Raw genomic sequence first — 22,533 nt, 5'->3', positions numbered from 1 at the left:
TATATTATATTACATATAAGAAGATGGTCAGAGTAGCGGTCAAAAAGGAACAAATAGTTTTTAACTATCCTTCCAAAGTGTTCATTGAATTGTTTGTGTTGAAATAGATTGAAATTTTTCAAATTTTGTTGTTTCTATACAATAATTATAGAAAAAGAATAATCAAAAAAGAAATAGAAGAACATAACAATTATCAATAAACTATTTACATCGTAAATCATAGCAAATAAAGCAGAGGGATTGTACTACAATCAATCATTTTTGGATCGACCAGCAAACATTGAAGATAGAAGAGAGGAAACGGGCACTCTTGATTTTGCTGGCCTGGGGAGAAGACGTCCGGTCGGCTAGAAGCAGGGAGGACTAGAAGCCATTGTTTGGAGTTTTGGATATAGCATCTTAGACAAGAAGATATCAACAATTATCAATCATTAGGGGAAGATATGTAATTGGTTAGTTTTGTTTCTAACTGGACTTTATTGCATTTGTAAAATAGCTATTAATTAAGTTTAAGTGTTATTAGTAGTAAAGTGTCGTCTGATTGCCTGGAAACTCGCCCTGAGGAAAAAGTCTCTTAAGTTATAAAATTTAAATAAAATTCTATTATCTATTTAATATTAAAGCTTTTAATTTGAACCCAAGCTATCTTTTATATATGAAATTAGTTAAGACTATTAAAATTCTTTTTATTTTATTTTAAATAAATTTTTGATTATTACATTATATATATAATATATTGTATTACACTTGGCTTACTCCCCCTCCATAAGTTATTTTACTTTTCATCAATATTTTATCTAATTTCTATAAATAATTTTCTTGTCAATCAACCCCTTCAGATCTGGAGTATATCCAATCACCGGAAAGGCAGAACCGGCATGTAAAGAGAAAGGGAAAATTCTTTAGAATTTAGAGTCCGTTCGCAACAACCACTACTTCCTTTTTGATGTTTTCAGGTTGTTAAGACAACAGTTCAAAAGTTATGACAAGGGAAATACGAAAAATATTTATTTTCTCCTTTAGTTTATGATAAAAAATTTTTGATACTTTGAATAATGAGAGATGGTTAATTATTTGAAATAAATAAAATTAAAACTACTTTAGACGAAGCATTTGGCTATTAAGCTCAGTCATCCTTTCAACAAGAATAAAAAAATTAGCTGATTTAAAGACCAGTTGATCATAAATTGATATAACAAGTTTATTTAAAAGGGTTTGGGCCATTTTGGCCAAAATGTGTAAAAATGATGATATAAAGTGCCGTTTCTATTAACTCCGTTTCAGAAAAAAAGTGGCTGTCTTGGTAGACAATTTATACTTCATTGTAATTTTGATTTTAAAGAACTTAAATAATAATAAATATATTATAATAATTATAATATATTTAAAAAAATACATGCATAAAAGTGAATTTTTTTCTTTTTTGAGTTGATTTTTGTTTTCATAATACGATTTGAGGATATCCATTACCAGAATTTCACTATACATAAAAAACAGACTTCAATAGCATCAACAACAACCAGTTTTGGGTTTTTATAAGTGTGACCATCCGCAACTCTCTAGAGGGAGTTACTAAAGTAAAACCATAAAAAATAAGTAAATAAAAATAAACAAAATAAAAGAAAAAATTGCTAATAAAATTTACATACTTACATCACCATAAAGTAACTTAAGTAGTGTACTTTTCCCTGCTCCATTCGGACCTACTAAAGCCAATCGTGTATCCAAATCTATTCCAAATTCAAGGTTCTTATATATCCAGGGAGTACTTTCACTATAGCGGAAGCTAACATTCTAAAACAACAAGGAAAATGGTAAAAAGTTATAATAAAATTAAGGAGAGGTTTATTGCATTCGGCAAAGAATGAACATAGATATAATAAGAAATGAATTTTTCTTTCACTTTTGATGATAATGTAACTTGATCCCGATAAAAGCCTACAGCTTAGAAATAAACATAACATTATATAACATTCCTTACCAAATTACCTCTTTCACTGAACATTAGGGGAAAAATAAACAGTAATAAACTGAATTGATAAAAGTGCAAAAGGGTTATTAAAGAAAAAACAACATGATAATTGATTCTGATTCTTAGATCTGATTAATTCGACCTTAAGACTAGTGAGGTAAAAAAAGAAGCAAGAAAGTAAGAAGAAGAATTACTCATCAAATACATAAAACATAAACACAATCTAAATTCTAATTATTCAGAAGAACAGCTGTTTATTTACTAAATTAACTATCACGAGGCTGCTGATTGGATCTCATTTCAGATACACTGTTATCAGAAAAAAACTGGATGTTTCAGAAAATAAGCTGGTTTTCCTAAATTTCAGGACACTTTATAATTCACAATTGGGAAAAATAAAGGTTTAGGTAATACCTCCATGATAGACAAGTTGAAATAGTGACTTATAATTAATTTTACAGAAATGACTTCAAACCATCATCTTTTTTTTTTTTGTTACCTGAGATTAAATATTATCCAATTCACAACATTTGTATTTATCAGATAATATGATCAATAGTCAACATCATATGAAGTTAATATCATTTCTGTAAAGAAAAAAATTACAGAACCACTTTGAATTCCCTATCATATATTACAATAAATAATATATTTATCTAATAATAATAATAAAGACCTAACGAACCCGAAGGTTTGATGTCGATACCACCAATCACTCTCTGCATACATCTTTCCAGTGATGCCCCTCCAAACCCAGTTCCACTAAGTCAGTTTTAACACAATCCTCCCATCTACGCTTTAGTCAACCCCTCGGACGTTTACCCTTTGGTTCAGTGTTTATTAACATTTTAGGGATCCCCTCCTTACTAAGCCCTACAACCTTACACACCCATCTTATACCCCGGAATGCTATAACTTGAATTATATTTACTGGCTGTAGGTCCCTTAATTCAACGTTGTGTAATCTTCTAAATTCTTCCGTTATATTTATACATAATATATTTAATGCACAGCTGTAACATGTATAAAAATACTGTTAAGTTCTAACAATTATAGGTCATATTTATTCCAAATAAATGGATTAAATATTTGATATAATATGAGGAAAAAATAAATATGGGGCGTTTTCTTGATACCAAGGAACATTTTTCAACATTATAAATATAAAATATGTTATTTTTTAATTAAACACAAACTCTGGTAAGTCGATTTTAGCAAAAAAATAAATTGCTGCCATATCCCAAGCATATACCAACATTAAATACTTTATTTCAATTTTGTACAACTTTTTGTTTCAAATCCTGACTGTTTACATACCATTCTGTGAGACCTGGTTAATAGAACTCAAGGGACCTTAAAACGTCTATTTATGCTGAAAACTCGGATTCATAATTTTTCTCGATCACAATTATTTCATAAATAAGTAAGTAAAAGTAAGATGCATTAATGCAGTCCACCAAAATCAATTTCTGAGGGAGTACTCTAATAACATAATTATTTTTCATAAAAAAAATTATTTGAGGTTAATGACTTCCAGTTTAATGAAATTTTTATTAAAACATGGTACAACATTTCGGGACCACTGTCCCATAATTCATGTACTTTAAACCTCATAATTTCATATAGGAAATCATGTCACAATTTAGCATCTTCATTACTCCTTAGCACACCCATTACTCTTACTCATTAAGGAGTAGTGAAGATGCACAAATTGTGACATGATTTCCTATATGAAATTATGAGGTTTAAAGTACATGAATATGGGACAGTGGTCCCGAAACGTAGTACCATGTTTTAATAAAAATTTCATTAAACTGGAAGTCATTAACCTCAAATAATTTTTTTATGAATTCACTCACCAGACTTCCTATAGAGATAATCCAGATAATTATTTTTCTTATGAATGAATGAGTTCTGGTTAATTTCATAAATTAGCCATCAACCTCTTACACTGTTGATTAGCCATGTGATTGAACTAATGAGCAAAGATTAATCTTATATAAGAAAAACAAAAACTTACATATCATGAGAGTCATGGTACTGTTTCCAAAACCAATGGTTGTGCAAGGAAGTGATCTACTACTTCCAAGTAAGAACAATTAAAAATCAAAACACAGATCATAGTAAAGTATAAAAACTTCACTACTGAATCAAACAAAAACAAAAAAAGGGTAAAAATAAATAAAAATTAGCAAATTTTTTTAGTTAATATAAAATTCACATAACAATTTAAGGTGAATATAAAATTAAAAAAAATTACCTGAACCATGATGACAGGAGGAGGAATAGATCCACAGGAAGGAAAATAGAATACAACAGTTTTATCAGAAATAACTTTCTCAGTTAGACCACCAGCAACCATTTTTGCTAAAGTTTTCTCTTTACTTTGAGCTTGTCGAGCTAGTTTTGCACTTCCATGACCAAATCTAGCAATATAATTCTGAAAATTAAATTTAAAGTAAACAAAATTAAATTGTTAATGTGTCAAGAAATCCAGACAGAAGTTGAATTAAGACTTAGATGGTTTAAAATAATAAATAAAATGTTAATGGTAATTACTTTCATATGAGCTATTTGATCTTGCTCCCAATTATACTGCTTCATCTGATTTTCTAATAATTCAAGCCGTGTTCGAACAAAAGCATCATAATTTCCCTATAAAAAGATAAATAAAGTAGCAATCAATCAATTATGATATCATTAATAGGAAATTATCTTCATTAGTAAAAATAATTAAGGGCAATCTTACTGTATAATACTTTAATCTCCTCTTATGAAGATGGACAATGTTTGTACAAACACCATTAAGAAAATCTTGAGAATGTGATATAAGGACTAAAATTCTTTTATACCTGGAAAACAACAAATAATCAAATTATTTTGATAAAATTATCGCAAAAATTTAGCAAGAATATACAAATTATGGTTCTTACGTTTTAAGTTCTTCCTCAAGCCAAACACATGCATCCAAATCTAAATGATTGGTAGGCTCATCAAGAAGTAATAGATGTGGTTTTACATATAAAGCACGAGCCAATGCAATTCTCATTCTCCATCCACCTAACCATGAAAAAAAAAATTAATAATGATTTTAACAACATAAATAATAACTTAAAACAAAATCTATGTAATATTCAGCAGATTTTTACAACTTATATCCTAACTGTTCAGACTATTATTATAATTATTATTTTAGTACTACAACCCGCAAGTGAGTCCTGGCTTCCTCCAAAGCCAATCCCCATCTGTTTGTGACTTGGAGGAAGGAGTGTAATGGGGAGGACAAGCTGTAAGGGAAAGTGAAGCGAAAAAAGCAGACCTTAAGATGAACCCCAGGGGCGTGGTAGAGGAGTAGGAGCCAATCATCGGCTGCCTTTTGGTTCAGATTAGATTTACCATAGTGGACATTCTCATTAACCTCATGAAACCTCAGCTAAGAGGCTATGATCAACTCCCCTTTTTGGCTTCATTTCCCTCTTAATATGTATGCCATTTCCCTGGTTTGTGTCCATAGCTGTTGTCATAAAGTCATTTAACCTCACTATCTCTATCTTGATACCACTTGCCATGGAATCTGATCATCTGAGTCTTGGTCTGCTGGATGCTAGACATCCATGTAAAGGTTTGATAATCAAATCCTAGAAATCGCATGTATTATGCATGGTGACATAATCCACCCAGAAAAGTAGATTTAGTCTTATATCTGTTGTGAAATCTATATTGCTGAAGAAATCATTTCATCATTCATTTTTTGCTACAATTTGTACAAAATTGGATGTTTGCCCGAATTTCCTAACAGATAGACACCTCGATATTTAATAGTTTCTGCATCTCAATCTAATGACAGTGAATCATCAGCAAAACTTAGTATAAATATATCATAAAAGTTAAATTTTCTCGATACAAAAATAATTAATTATTAACAATTAAATACCTGAAAAATCTTTTGTTTTCTTGTTTTGCATCTCCTTTGTAAAGCCTAAACCAAAAAGCAGATACCCAGCTCGGGCCTCAGCAGTATCAGCAGAGAGATCATCTAACCTTTCGTAAATATCCATCAACTGTTCCTGAGACTCTGTAAACAGAGGTTAAAAAGAAAAATATTTATAGATTAGAAAATCATTTTAAACATAGATACTAAAGTAATATACATTAATCTTTATAATCACACCCCATAAAATATAAATATTTTTAAAAAATAAACTTAAATCAAGGAAAGTCAAACTATCAATTAAAGGAATGACCAAAAACCTTGGTGATTTGGACGACAAATCAGATTTATTTCTTGTATAAGAAAATAGTCAGGGTTGAGGTAAAAAAAGAACAAATAGTTAATAACTATTTAATGTCCGATGTTTCGCCCCACTTTGCAGGGCTCCATCACATTAAATAGTTATAAACTATTTTTTCTTTTTTTTTTACCACAACCCTGACCATCTTCTTATATTTAAGTTTTACAGTCAACGATATATATGTATATATATATATTTATGATTTATTTTTTGGTTCAACAAAATATCAGTTATTTCTCCTTAATTAAAACACTTTTGGTTATGTCTTCCTTGGATCTACAGTTACTTTCTCATTTTGTTTAATGGAAACTATGAGATTCAAGAGCTCGGAAAAAAGTAATTCAATTTACAATTTCTTGGCAACTACTGTAACTGTAAATTGGAATTGCAGATGCAATTACTGTTGAAAATAATTATAATTGTATTTGCAATTACTTCATAAATGTTACTTTTCTCCTAAAATTCCAAGTAATTAAGATACAATACAAGTAATACTAATTACTTAAGACCAAAACGAATAAATCTGTTTTAAATGGCTCCAAAACATGAAAATAATGTCAAATTTAAGATTTTCTGATTTTTAACACCACACTGGGGTCTCCTTATATGTTTTTGAAAATGCTGAAATCGAAAATAAAATCAATTTTAGGAATGCATAGTTACTTATCAATTCATCTTAACTTTCCTTATTTCTAATAGCTCGGGGTTGCTTTATACATTTTCATAGCAGCATCTCCAAAACATTAAAAGAGACCACTGTATGAAAGAAATCGATACGCAAGGGGACGATCATAAGATTGATTTTAGTTTCATGCAAATCCAAAAAACATAAAAAGGGACTCTATTATTATAGAAATTCTGAAAGTTAAATAAATTTATATAAAAACTGATTATCATATAATCTATTTAAATTTCATTCTTAGCACCTCCAAAAACATATAATATAACCTTAATATTGTAGTAATCTAACAAATTAAAATAAAATGATACACTAGACCATATAATCGATTTTGTTGTAACCAGCACTTCCAAAACCAGTATGTTAAAAATACAAAACGTTAAAATAAATTGAAACACAAGTGGGTGATCATAAAATATATTATTAAATTCATTTTCAGTACCCCCAAAAATATATTAGTGACCCTAATATGTTAGAAATACAAAAAGTTAAAATAAATTGAAATGGAAGCAATCATAAAATCTATCTATTTTCTGCACATCCGAAAAGATTTTAACGAACAATAATATTTTAAGAACCTAGAAGTTAAAATAAATTACAACTCCAGGGCACCATTTAAAAATCTATAGCACTTTCATGTACTTCACATCTAAACAAATACAAAGATACCCTAATATTTAGGAATCCGAAAAGTTATAATGAAGTCTGTACATAAACTTTTTCACAATATAACTGTACTTACTGTGATTCCTGAGATATATTTACATATGAGTTGAATTACATGTAATTGTAATTGTAATTACTAAGGGTCAATAAGTAATACCAAAATAATTACAGTAAGTGTAATTACAATTATAGTAATTGTAATAACTTTTCACAATTACAGTAATTTTTATTAAAATGTTTTGACCATTTAAAGGTTATCTTAGTGTAATTATGGTGCAACTGGGGTATGTATTTTAAGATATAATTCAATTATTCATGTAATGATTCCTGCTCAACTCTGCTTAAGAGATTCTGCACAATGAACAGTTATAGATAAATTTATCTAGTAAAGATCTTAATTAACTTTGGCTAATTTATGTTTTAGGGTAGAAGATACATTTGGTTAGTAAATGAATTATTATTTTACAACTTTTAGGTTACATACCATCATCTTCACATTGAACAAGTTGATCAGCCAAAGCCTCCAATCTAATTCTTTCTTCATCTACTTCCATTACACATTGCAAGGCTGTTTTGTCAGAAGCAGGCATTTCCCTACTGAGGTGGAATATATCAATATGGTCAGGAATAGGCACCTCTCTATTTCCAAGGACCGCTAGAAGAGTAGACTTCCCTAAAAATTATCACACAAGTTCTTAATTGTGATGATAACTAAAAATAAAGCAAATCTACCTTTACAGGTCACAATCGTAAAAAAAAAAAAAGTTTTTTCTTACCTGAACCATTTAACCCAATAAGACCATAACGCCGGCCACAATTGAGTTCCAGCCTAGTATCCTGTAATAATTCACTGCCATGGAAAGTTATTGAAAAATTATCAAATTTAATATCTCTTGAACGAGGGTGCACAGCCAGTGATCCTGTGCAGGATCGAGCTTCAGCATTCAAACGTGCATCCAATTCCAACTTCTGGCAAAGAGCCTCTGTAACAAAGAAGAACTCGGTTAATAAGCCAAATAATTCATTTATTAAAAAAGGATTATTACCAAAATACAATTAACAATTAAATAGCTAAACTCAGGGGAAAAAGTATTTATATATTTAAAACATTTAAATTATGAAAATTTAACTGATCTCTAACCATCTGATTAACTTTTCATCTACAACTCAACAGTTTTCACTATTTTATATCAACTAGGTCTGTCACATTGAAATTTGAAAAGACTACATTGTTTCTTCTTCTTTAAACTAGACATTTTAAGGTTTCATTTGAGAACTACAACTGATCCTAAAAATATATAAATAGATTGTCTGTTAACTTCTTGCCATACCTTATTTGGTTGGTCATGGAAGTACTTAGATCATATGGATCAAGATTCCAGAAAAAAAAAATTCTTTTTACAAGCATTATACAGTAAATATACAAGAATTTTTAAGCGGCCCTTTGTTGATGTTTATAATTTACTGTATTTATTCAAACCAAACATAATGCAATTAATCATTTAGTATAAGAAACAGAAATATAATAATCAAACAAATATAAAGATTAATAATTTTAAATATATTCTAATCTTGATAATCCAATAAATAGGGGACTGAACAAGTTCTCTGATTAACACATATTTTAGAATACTGAGGGTCCCATTTCTTTATTAAGGAAAGATAAAAACCATTATAGCTGTTGCTAAACGGTAATAGAAAAACAATGTGACTGAAAACAACATCTACCCTCATGATTCATCTACAATGGTTGTTACGGCCCAAAGTTTAATTTAAATTTCCTTTCCTATTGACTTTTTTAAGATGCTAAAACTTAATTTATATTTCTTAAAATTTATTTTAAATTTTGATGTATAAATTTATCTTTGCTTATTTGTAGACATAAAATATGTGTAATATGGTTCATTGTATGTGTCACAAGTATGCCTGTGTGTTTATACGAACCTACAACAATACCTACTGCAACAGTTTTAAGACTTCAAGACAGGCTGATAAGCATTGTTAAGCTAGTCTATAGCGAGTTTCAAGAGGTACTGGATCTACGCTGGTTTTTGGTACATTCTCAACAGCTCACTGCCATAGTTCAGTCTCCTAGACTTTGGGGTACAGCTAGTTAGTATGACATCGACCATCACTCACCGAAGATTATTTTCTTTTATTAATTTACTTTTCTTTATTCTTTAATTGTTTTGGGGATTTACACGATTAATCAACTCCATGGAGTATATATATATTAATACTTTGTATTATACATGTTTATTTCCCAGGTCCTCCACATATAATTAAGAAATTCGAATCAGTGCTTATACTTTTTTTTAATCTTATTTTTTTCTGAGGAAGAGATAGGTAACTCCCAATTGTTAATAGCACTTCGCCTCACCAATAGGCTGGTAAAAATAAATAATATAAATTCACACTAGAAGTTAGTCAGATTACCAAATATGCCAGACTATCAAACTTCTACTGTATTAAAACACTTTAATAAGTTACTCATTCTTAAAACTACACCCAAAAGACAAAACTGTGAAATACATACTTGTGACCCCTTATAACATACTAAAACTTACTCACATAAATAAAAATAACAAAACATTAAATAAGAATAAATTGAATTCAGACAGACAAAATACCAGTACTGTAAACTAACAGAAAACAAACTAATTTAAAATGGATTAAGACATTCAGGGTTAGTGGAAAATAAATTACTAAACTGATCAAAACTGCAATATGAAGAATTAATAAAAAATAAAATTAAATTTGAATGATCTCAAATACTTATTCGATAGATACAGTGTATACAAAACATCACACCACTTAATTTAAGCATGCATAGAGTTAAATAAAAAAATAACAAAACTAGTGAAAAAACAATATGTTACTTAACATTTAAAAGTTATAAAAATGAGATGTCAAAGACTTCAAATTATACTTAACATTCAACAGTAGTTTTAATCTATAATTCACAATGAAAATGAGTTTGGGATGAGGAAAAATTAATTTGAATTTTTTAAACAAACTTACTTAAATTAATTAAGCTTTTAATAAATTTAAACAAACAAACTTATAGAAAGAAAATTTAGGAAACCACTTGAGTGTTTTTAATTCATAATGATTTCTTTTGTTAAATTTATTAACTACTTAAATATCTTTATATAAATTCTTTAACAGTCCATACTACAATCACGATTAAAATATATGTTAAAAGAGATTTTGAATTTAAATATTAATGTTTACACTTAAGATTCATATTCTGTACATACCTTTTTATCATTATTAACACAGTAAAAAGTAAACCTCAATTTGCATTTTGTTTGCATAATGCATCTATATTTTGTTAATAGATGAATAAAACAAATTTTATTCTAAGACAAAGTGTCTAAAAGGATAATAGCATTGTTCAGACAATAAAAATTTGTTTGGCTAAATATTCACAACATAAAAATGTCCTCCATACAAGATCCAAACTCACTAACGGTTCATAATGCCAGTTATACTATTTCAGTAATTTACAGAATTATACTAATACAGGTCATAAATATAAATATTAATAATACAATAATCTATTATGCCTAATTGATAAGCCATGGTTACGTCAGCTTAACAAATATATGGTCATGACAAACAGTTAAGTAAAATTCTGAAATTTTTCAGAAAATAAGACTTTATAGAATATTCAAAAACTGAAAATTGCCATTTAAACATATCTTTATAAACCTAAACAAAAAAATTAAATTCCCACATAACTCAAGTAAAATACATGTCTTTAATTAAATCTAGATAACTGATCAGGAATCTAAACAGAATAAAATATTTATAAACAGTAGGAAAACCTCAGAAAAAATGTTGCTTAATTCACCAACAGTAAAGTGGACTATTAAAAAAATACTCAATGACATAATACAATTCAGAAAGTGGAACATTCACAAATTTCACAGCTTTTCCTAGAATTTCTCTGATCTCTAGTTAAACACCTTGTATGAGAATTTCACAAAAAACAGCAATTAAATTTGAAACAACTAGGATGATAAACAGATTGACTCATGGGACAAACCATGCAGATAATTTCATGCATAAACACTAAAAGTAACTCGTTATGATACTATAAATATTTTATTATGAAACTATACAATGGTCTATTCTACCAACTAACCTTCTGCACTAATTTCTAAGGAACCATTTTCTGTTGAATTTTCTCCAGTTATGTTGCTAGTTAGTGAATCTTTAGCCTCTCCATTCTCAGTTTTTTGGGCAGGTTTCTTATTACTGACTTGTCTAGCTTTTGCAGCTTCCTTTTTCTTTTGTTGTTGTTTCTTTTTTGCATCTGATGGCATTTTGAAGTTTGTAATTTAAAAACACAAAAGAAAAATAAATTAACAGTTACACTATAAATATGTATATTTTCTGGAATCGCCAATGAAGAACTAACAAGATGATTAAAATGTACTTTATAACAAATTTACATATCAATCAACAAAATGGTACAAGGATTCGGACAAAATATCAAATTACAAAGTCATAAGTATAATATTTTATGAGAAATATGGAAAAGTTTCACACGAGCTTGTAAGCAGCATTTAGTTTATTGAAAATTAAATTGTCGCGTACTGATTAAAAATTCAATTAAATAAATAATTTTCACGTGTCCATCAAGAAACACCAATGAACGGAAGAAACCTCAATTATGAAAAGAAGCGAATCCCTGACGAAGTTTCTAAAACAACAGGTTAAGTATCATGTTATCAGTGTAGACAGGGAATTGAAAACTTCATATTTAATTTTAAATGAATTTCTGTTAGGTTAGCTTTTCCAAAAATTCATATTTATTTCATTATGTATTTTACACTACTTTTAGCGCTGGCTAAATGTTTAGATAAATTTAACACGCATTAGGAAACCTTGTAGCTTGTACAGGTTGCCCTTGATCTTTGATCATGGACCAGCTGATAGTTGACATTGCGTTGCACTTTTAAGTGTTATAAGTTTAAAAGTGTAATATTTTTTGTTAATATAATCTAGTAGCTGCGGTTTTAGTAATATCATTTTAACTATAAATAAATTATGGAAGAAGATGTTTTAACTACTTTAAAAATTTTAATAATCGGTGAAAGTGGTGTTGGAAAATCAAGGTATAATTGTTTTGTTTAAATATTTATTAATGTTGTAACAAAGTGAATACACTAATAAAGTTAATTGATTATAGTCTTCTTCTTCGATTTACTGAAGATAGTTTCAATCCAGATCAATCTTTAACAATTGGAGTAGATTTCAAGACAAAGAAACTTTCCATTGATGGAAATACAGTTAGATTAGCAATATGGGTAAGTTAGCCATATTATTAAATTTTTAAAACTTTTAATTCTTTATCACTTATATTGAATGTTATATTCATTTTAAAAATAGTTTTTGTTATTCTTAATAGGATACAGCAGGGCAGGAGAGGTTCAGAACCCTCACTCCTAGTTATTACCGGGATGCCCAAGGTGCTATCTTGGTGTATGATGTTACATCCCAAGCAACATTTACCAAATTGGAAACATGGCTTTCAGAATTAGATACATATTCAACCAAATCAAATATTGTTAAGATGGTTGTTGGGAATAAAATAGACAAGGTAAGAGTTTCTGACCCACAATAAGTGAATTATTGATACATGTTTTTCTTCACTGGGATTTCATTACGTGTTTTGCTACACCACTCTTATAGATCTATCTCGATGATTACTTATAACTGTCAGAAGTATGCACAGTTCTGCTGTCATGTTCCAACACTTTCAGTACCAATAATTTAACTGTCAGACATTTGTTCCAACCTGCACAGAACTGTTACTGATTGTCAAAATAGTCTCTAGATCTGAGCTAGGACTGTTTTGAATTAGGTATATTGGAGCATTCACTGTAGATTTATCTTGAACTAGGTGTAAACTAATTCAGGATTCATCATTGATATAGTATTATTCTTAGTATAGTATAGGTTTTGGGTTTTATTTCCTTGCCTCTTTTAGGAAGTTATGATTCTCATGATCCTTATATGAATTAATTTTTTTGCCCTTTGAATCTTAGTTTGTTCTCATGTAGTTCCTACCACTATTTTTATTGTTAGAGCAATATTTTACTATCGTTATTTCACGAACTGTTGTTGTACAATATTTATTACTTTATTAATACAGTGAATATCATGAATTAATAAAATTATACAGTCAAATCTCGGCAACCATTGATAAACAAAATTATTATTTGTTCAATTTATTTTTACAGTTGACTTTCCATTGTATCATTTAAGACAATAAAGAAGAGATTTATGGTAAATAAAATTGAAAAGCTGTTAATTTTTTATAATCCAATGTTTCATCTGTTGATTGTGTGATATTGTCAAAATTGTCCTGATAAGTTAAAAATCCTAATTTTTTATCATTTAAAATCTTAATTCCAACTTTTTTTTCAGAATACAATTATATAAAATTTCTGAATCGATCTGAAAAATACTCCTTTTTATGATGTTATAATGCCTTAGATGCAATAATTTGCATTTATCATTGAATTTAGGCTGCTTAATGTCATAACTTCAATGAAATAGTTTGATTTATAGATGTTAGGTTTTAAACATTTCAAGTTATGAGGTATTAGGTTTATTGAGTTTCGAATACTTAAATGAAGAAAAAATGAGATGGAGACAAAATATGAATCTATTTTTATCCAGTAATTGTACTGATTAATATGATGGATTTTAATTGGATTTTTTATTTATTGATATTTACAACTGTACATAAAATACAAGTAAATTTGAAAGATTATTATGGTATGATACAGTCATGTAGAGAAACTCTAAAATATAATGGATTTAAAATTGTAGATATATTAATTGTTCTGTATTTGCAATCTAATGTGTAATTTTTTTTAATACATGTTGCTGGATCCAGGATCAAAAAAAGGGTAATCATTTTAGGAGCAGGTTTAAATGTGGATGATGAAAATTTATATTATTCTCAATGGAAAGAGCCTGGTCTGCGATTTGAAAGCAGTTACTTTAAAAAATGGTTAAATTTTCGAAAAAGTTAATTATTGTATAAAATTTTTTTTCAAGTTACATCCTGTTAAAAATGATTCAATTTTTACCTACATAATATGACAGGTAGAGTATAGGACCTTGAAAAGCCAGTATTGAACTATTGCTGGTGCACTCCACTGGAAGTTCTTTTTTTCTCATTTTTCATTCAGTTCAAAATATCTTCAAATCCCTAACAAGACCATTCTTAGCACCTTTTTTAATTCGAGTAAATTTGAACACTAATAGATCACATTACATCTGATAGTTTCAGGGATATTGTTTTTTAAGAACCAACATTTCTTTCCAAATATTGAGGAATCAACATTGTGTTAAAAATCAAACTGCTACTCTTATGAAGATAATATAAACTCCTTTAGGACTAGCTAAACTAGCTTCAAATATATTACTAATAGTTATCTGTACCTCTTGTAGTTCCTGAGATATAGTTTTCAAAACTAAACTTTTTTTTCCAAAAACCAAATAATCAACATTTTGTTAAATACCATTCTACCTATTACCCTTACAAAGCTAATCAATGTTAACTATTTTATAATGAATTTAGCTTGCTCTTCTAATGTATTATCAAAGAATCCGAGTTACTGAGGTTTGTTCGAGTTATCGAGAGTTGGTTTACACTTTGCAAAAAGTAATTTTAAGCTGCATAAATGAGACCATTACTTGTTAAAATAATCAATTAAACCAAATCAGTCACTTACATAAATTTTCCTACTTTGGATTTCTCTTAGTTTTCTCTTTGTAAATCTCATTTAAATGCCTGAGACACTCGTGATGTAACATTCAAATGTGTGAATTATTTCAATTTATTGAAAAATAATTTTCGTAGAATATTTATATTTTCTGATTAGAGACAAACCTGATGTTAGTTAAAATTACAATAACAAAAAACCAGTGTTTTTGTTCAAATTCTAGTTATGAAGACTAACCTTCTAATTTTTGAAGCTATTTAGTAAAAACAAAAATTAAGAACACTTTGTTTCCTGAAGTGATAATATGACAAATTTATGTTCAAGAGCGGACGAGAAATAAGCAGGGAAGAAGGAATGAAGTTTGCTAGACGTCATGCAACACTTTTCATTGAGTCAAGTGCAAAGACCAAGGATGGTGTTCAGTGTGCCTTTGAAGAACTTGTTCAAAAGGTAATGTGTGTTAGTGTTAATTAGTTATTGTTAAACTATGTAAGAATAAATATACAATATTTTGTAGCTTGTTATACTTATGTATAACGCTATATTTGTATTTATTTTAATTGATAAAGAATTTCAGGAAGTTAAAATTGAAATGGATTATTCTATTTGGTGATCTTACCAGATTAAGAGAAAGAATAATGAGGTGTTGATATTGATTGTAGATTAATATGTGGAGATGTTCGGGGGGGTGCAGTCAGCAAATAAACAAAAAAATATTTATTCGTGATGACTTTTTGGCCTGAATTTGAGATCTCAGTTCAACCAGAATCTCTAGCTTTACTCTCTGATGAAGAGCTAAAATTCAGGTCAAAACGTCAGTACCAATAAATATTTTTTTTTTGTTGAAAGGAATATGGTCCGGGTGCGGTCAGAAAAACTCAAATAGTAGAATTATACTATTTTAATGGGCTTTTTTTTTTTTTTTGCTGACCTCACTCCCAACCATCTTCTCCACAAAAGAAAGAATAAATATTTTAATAATTCTAATTTTAGTAGGACATATCTAACCTTGTTATAAAATCATGTAAAGAAATTATAAATTTATTGTAAGAATAATGATAATTAAAAACTTCAGGAATGATGTCATTGCTAAACTTTTTTATTTTCATCTAATTTAATTGTGTAAGGAGTTGTCAGAAAAATAAATAATAAAGCAAAAATGAAAAAACAAAACAAATTATATATATGGATAAACATATGAAAAATATAAATAAATTAATAAACCTATAAAAAATAATGATAATATAGGATAAAAGTAGGGATGAGAGGATGGATAAATTATGGTTGTTTTAATAAATTGACTATTTGGGAATGGGCTAAAGATAGGTTTTGTTTTTCAGTTTTGTGTTTAATGGGAAAAGATTCTAAATGGATCAATATAAATGCTTTTGGAAAGGAGTTGTTTTTATGGTTAGAAAATTGTCTCTAGAATAGAAGTTTTGTCGAAATCATTATCATCTAAATCATTTTTAGTTTGGCTAATATAAGAGGTTTTGGTGAACAAACTTTCTACAATGTTCTGTCCTCTTCTGTTGAAAGAGGTAATGATACAATGGTCTGGAATAGTGAGGAATAATAATTGATCATGATAGTGAAAGGAATTGTGAACATCATACGGGTTATTGTATCTAAGGATTTGTAAAGAGAGGGAGTGTTTATTTGCTGAATTTAATTATCGGGTTTGTGAATTTTGAGAAGTCTATAAAAAAAAAAAAAAGAAGAGAAAGCAATATAATTACAAAAAAATAAGGTTTCTCTAAGTAGAGTAGTTGATCTGTTAAGAATTTAAGTGGTCTGTCTATATGATGTTAGTTGAATTTTCCCCTTCTTTTCTTATAACATCCAATAGTATTTATATTCCTTCAAATGCCATATTAAATTTTCCTATATCTACTCACATTTAAAAGATCGTTTCCTCTTCAATACCGTATCCATGCTGTATTCTGTGTTCCATTCCTGAATTAAATTCCTCTTACAACGGAAAAACCAAAAACGGTGATGATTGATGGGAATAATCAGTTCGACAAAACATCTATTCTAGCCACCATCCCTAATCTTAACAAACAATTCCTTTCTGAAAGTATTTATATCCAATTAAAATCTTTTCACATTTATCACAAAACTTGTCCTTAGCCTATTCCCAAATAGTCAATTTATTAAAATAACCATAACTTATTACCCATCCCCTCACCATTACTTTCATCCTATATTATTATTTTTTTAAGTTCATTAATTTATTTGTATTTGATTTCTAGTTTTATTTAATTATTTATCCATATATTTTAATTTTTCATCTTATTTATTTTTACTTTTCTATTATTTGTTTTTGTTTTACAACTCTTTATTTTATTAAATATTTCTGACCATTCACCCCTTTTAAGTCCGTTTCAATTTTTAAACAAAGTCTTCACCTTTCGTTTATCTTTATTTCTCATACTAGTAATTTTTCATATTCTCGTTTTTTTAGCATTGCTTATATGGACCAGCTATTATTGCCCTTTGAATCAATTGTTATTTACTTAATAGTTCTAAATCTTATATTCTACCAATAATTTATTTATGTATATGTATATATAGTTGACCGTAAAGATTTAAATATAAGAAGATGGTCAAGTTGCGGTCAAAAAAAGAACAAATAGTTTAAAACTATTTTAATGTCCGACGTTTCGCCCGACTTCGCAGGGCTTCATCAGGGCTGTTCAAAGCGAATGGTTGAACAGAAGGCAACAATCAAAAATAATTTATTTAATTTAGATTTATATTTACATTGGGTTATATATGTCATAAACAATCAACTTTTGTTTGGTTCTAACATATTTTTTGCATCACTGCACTGACTGCATCCCCGACCATCTTCTCATCATATTGAACCTATAGTGAACAATAAACACTGCGTTTTACACTTTTTTTTTTCTCTTATTCTTCAATTTTATTTACTAAGTAAAGTTTTCATGTCTTTCCCCCCCCCCCTTACACTCCTATTTTTATTGTTGAAGAATTTTATGCAAATATACCAAGTGCTTTCATAAAAATCCTTATTCATCAATGATAATTAAAAAGTTTATATAATGTTGTGAATGGTATTTGCTAGGGAAATAGTTTCTCTGCTTCAGCCCATTATTAAGATGTGGGTCATCCACGGCAATCACACTTCTCAATTCCATGTATCATTAGCTATATAATGAATGGTTTATATAGATTAATTATCTTCTTCCCATAATTGCTACTTAAAATTTAGCTGTTTCATGTTAACGATAAACTCTTGCATACTGTTCCTTTCACTGCTCTACTGTTAAGAATCTAAGCACATTTTTGAACAAAATATTTTAAATTAATTATTTATTGATTTCATTTACAGATAATTCAAACTCCAGGATTATGGGAATCTACCAATGGTGGTAAAACATTCCAAGTTTCTGATGGTCCTGCTGAACCTTCATCATGTGGAGGGTGGCAGTGCACAATATAAATTTTTTTTATTATTATTTCATACCACATTTTATCTTTTTTTATTTTTACTGCACGTGCTAAATATATTTCCTAATTTTTGCTTTATAATTATTTATATATACCTTTTTATATATACATAGTTTAGTTTTGTGTAGTTATACTTATTCATTAATAATATAACTTCCTTTAATAATAAAAAAAATATTTCAATGGGAATACTAATTTTCAAAATGTTAAAGCTTTAATGGACAGTAAATAAAATTATTTTGTTATTTTTTGCTATTTTAATGTTTTAACCTGGTCGAAATAATTTCAGATCTAAAAAGTATATGTACAAATATAAAATATCCACCTCCCTTATCCAACTGTTCCTTTTAAGATATGAAATTTGAGAAGTTAATCCAGCAAAAGTTGAATTTTTGAGAACATTTTGCTCAAGATGTTTATCAAATTTCGAATATTCCTATTTAATTTTATATAAGATGTATTAGTAGCTTTTATGTAGTTCCAAAAATACAAAAAAAAAAAAAAAAAAAAAAAATGGGTTTCAATTAGAATGTGCTCAGAATATTTAAAAAAATAATTGATGTGTCCACTTACCCAACTTTCACTATCTATCTATCCCATTTGGTTGCGAAATCTTATACAAAAGTTGGAAGATTATTGATTGACCATGTTTATAGATGAATGGAATCCATTCATCAACAATACAAAAGTTGTTTGCTGTTTCTTTGCTAATAAGTATAATGGCAAAATAATAATATGTAATATATTATTAAATTGATCCTTACTAGTAAAGGATTAAAGGATATACAACAAAACTATCTTAAAGAATTGGGAATCATATTGCTAAATGTAAATGTAATAATTTTATATGCTTAATGTTAAGACTAAAGAAATTTTATTTGTGAAATGTTTTCTTAAGTAAATGTTCTCTTTTCGAATATTTTTTCATTACATCTAAATAACGATATTTTAAGTTAATCAATTCAATACTGTTTATCATTTCAATATTCTGATTTTACAGGGAAAAATTTATAACCCCAACTGATATTGTTATAGGGGCTTTAAAGATAATTGAGGGCTTTGAGGCCACAAAAAACATTAAAATAATTTTTTTGTATAATGGCTTTTATATAGATGAGGAGAATATAATAAAAACAAAAAATAGTTGATACCACTTCCCTTCGATTGAATAGACCAGTAGCGGTTATAATTGGCATTTTTTTTGTTAACACTAACCCATATACCCTTTTTTTTTACACTTATACAAAAATATTGAAGGAGCTTCAATAAAAATTGAAAAGTTGTTATTATTATTTATTTTATTGCTATAAATAATATTGCTACAATCTAAGCCTGAGATGGCCAACATATTGACGAAAATTGGGATTCAGCCAATAATATTAACCAGAGTAAGGGGCTCTTGAAAGATAGGAAATACCTTTAATCAAGCCACTAGAGGTCTGCAGTGTTCAGGATGCAATAATATACTGAAGAATTTCATTATCTATACTTTATTATAAAATACATTAATGTATACACACTTGATTATTTTAAAAAAATATTAGAGCACTTAAATAACTGATAAATATAAATTAGTTGTAGACAAATTGATTAAAATTAAATTTTTACTTTTTTATTGTGATTACTATTTTCTTCAGTTCTTTTTACACTTCTTTTTTTTTCTTCCTGATTTTCAATAAATTCAGTTTCAGAATCATCATTAGCAGAACCTTAAAAAATAAAATATTAGTATTATACATAATAGTTTTATCTGATTAATAGTTATATGCAATGTAATATATTGACAATACCGGGTAGAGGATAAAGGTTAAATTTAATTCTGAGTATTTACAATAGCAGTGATTGACTTGCAGGTAAAAAAGGGGTTGGTTTTTATCTGTGGGCCATTAGTGGTGGAGGATAAACGGAGCACTTCTATCGACAAGTATTGCTAACTGCCCTGAGGTGGCCTTATTGAACTAAGACCAAATATGCAGGGTACGCGGCAAGGCCTTCGGCTGCATCAATAGCCATAATCTTAAGCGGATAAACATAAAAGTGTTTTTTAGATCAAAAGAAAGCTGCCCTTATGTTTAGGTTGAATTTTAGTTCCCACCCCCAAAATTTGATTAGCCAATAAAATAGCTGGAAGGAAAGTTATGTGGAGGATAATAATTCCACAAAAGGGAAGGATTCTTGGGAAGTTGTCAAAACTGTACAGTCTGAGGGGAGCAGCTAAGGACAACTGAAGCCAGAGACTCTAGTGAAGCGAGACTGATGGGGAGGAATATCTGAAAAGCCTGCCACAACACATAAAATAAATAGTAGTCCTTAACATTTAGAATCAATAGAATACTATGATATCCAGTATTCTCAATCCATTATCATATTAAGTAAACTTACATTATAATCCTATGTTTATTAAAATCTATTAAATCATAAAGATATTTCATATTTAAATATAATCTATGTTAACTCGACTTGGTTTTATAGTTGAACCACATTACATTCCACTTGATTAGCATAGCTTGGTAAATTGGTGAACAAGACACCATTGGAAAGGAAATTCAATGATTAATTATACAAAATTATGTCTAGCATACTATAGGAAAGGGGTCTGTGGTATCCTTGGTTACCACCAAATATATAGGTAATACATTTCTAGGAATTGTAGGTTGGTCCCGATAAGGAACCAATAGTGATATATAATAGAAATAGAAATACACAAATAAATAATAAATACTGTTTCTCGGATTCTATCAGCTGTAAAAACGCTGTTAGCCAGAAACATGGCAACATATAATTCTTTCTTTCATGCATATATAATGATCAAAGTTAAAACTTTTGAGTCATGCTCGAGATTTGAAATTAAACATTAAGTCAATGTCAAATTCATCTTATTCCATGTTTAAACTAAATAGGAGGTCATTTTTAAATATTATTTAAAAATATTTGTCAAAATTCACTAGGTAAAACATTTAACATTTTTCACTAGCCCAATGTGATAATGAAAATGAGTTGTATTACAATAAAAAAACTTGTTATACTGCAACAAACATTTTCAAAACCAGGCATTGATTTAACACGACAACTAATTTTTCTCTCCAATAAAATAAATAAACAGCAAAATATATAGATAATATGAAGGGCTAAAGAATACAGAGGTTCGATGGTGATAATACAAACATCTTTATCTACTGAACACCAAAAAAACCTAACTACAGGAAATATAATAATCTTATTAGTACTTCTAAAAATATAATTTTAAATTATTTGAGCCACTAATATAGCTTGTGGCTGCTATAAGAGCATACAAAAATGAATTTACTAGAAATAGTTTCAAGGGAATTATATATTAAATTTTAGAAATTAAGTAAAAATACTAGTTTTTTTTTTTATTGATGGGTAATTAAAATTAGGAATACCATATTTAATATCAAGAAATATTACTCTTTCATGATATTAGTTAAATAGAACAAATTAATGGAATTTCCTCTAAAAATTGATTGAATTACCTGAATCAGGAAATTCATCTACATCTCCACCATCCTTATTAACTAAATTAGTTAAAAAGTCATTAACATCAGTTTGAACTACTCCCAAAATAGAGGAAAGAGGTGTGCTAACAGGTTTTTCCTCATTAATTATTTTAAGAACAGAACCATCGGCACCGGTAACCTCAACAGTGATAGTATTAGATAACATTGTACTGTAATA

General features: G+C 28.4%; 2 protein-coding genes and 1 long non-coding RNA gene across 3 annotated transcripts in view; 1 reads left to right on the top strand and 2 right to left on the bottom strand.

Annotated features, from left to right (window-relative positions):
- LOC106684835 (ATP-binding cassette sub-family F member 2) overlaps positions 1-12,322 on the bottom strand; it is an 18,493-nt gene extending 6,171 nt beyond the window's left edge. The window contains exons 1-9 of the mRNA XM_014427127.3: positions 11,760-12,322; positions 8,386-8,592; positions 8,094-8,282; positions 5,907-6,047; positions 4,906-5,032; positions 4,722-4,824; positions 4,532-4,627; positions 4,233-4,412; positions 1,654-1,794 (exon numbers count right to left, since the gene is read on the bottom strand). Coding sequence (XP_014282613.1) covers positions 1,654-1,794; positions 4,233-4,412; positions 4,532-4,627; positions 4,722-4,824; positions 4,906-5,032; positions 5,907-6,047; positions 8,094-8,282; positions 8,386-8,592; positions 11,760-11,940 — 1,365 coding nt within the window. The 5' untranslated portion in view covers positions 11,941-12,322. The remainder of the gene's footprint in view (positions 1-1,653; positions 1,795-4,232; positions 4,413-4,531; positions 4,628-4,721; positions 4,825-4,905; positions 5,033-5,906; positions 6,048-8,093; positions 8,283-8,385; positions 8,593-11,759) is intronic.
- Positions 12,323-12,532: 210 nt separating this feature from the next.
- LOC106684841 (ras-related protein Rab-18-B) lies at positions 12,533-19,085 on the top strand. The gene is made up of 5 exons (XM_014427138.3): positions 12,533-12,735; positions 12,810-12,927; positions 13,029-13,220; positions 15,685-15,810; positions 18,719-19,085. Exons 1-5 carry the CDS (start codon positions 12,668-12,670, stop codon positions 18,827-18,829), a joined length of 615 nt encoding a protein of 204 aa, XP_014282624.1. The 5' UTR covers positions 12,533-12,667; the 3' UTR covers positions 18,830-19,085.
- Positions 19,086-20,309: 1,224 nt separating this feature from the next.
- On the bottom strand, positions 20,310-22,471 carry LOC106685012 (uncharacterized). The gene is made up of 2 exons (XR_010843662.1): positions 22,332-22,471; positions 20,310-20,546 (listed from the first exon to the last, which is right to left on the bottom strand). It is a non-coding gene; the product is annotated as an uncharacterized lncRNA (long non-coding RNA).
- Positions 22,472-22,533: the final 62 nt, after the last annotated feature.

The sequence above is a fragment of the Halyomorpha halys genome, unplaced genomic scaffold (assembly GCF_000696795.3).
Source record: "Halyomorpha halys isolate HHAL.00 unplaced genomic scaffold, Hhal_1.1 Scaffold30.1, whole genome shotgun sequence".
Lineage (NCBI taxonomy): Eukaryota > Metazoa > Arthropoda > Insecta > Hemiptera > Pentatomidae > Halyomorpha > Halyomorpha halys.
This window is presented reverse-complemented; position numbering and strand designations above follow the sequence as displayed.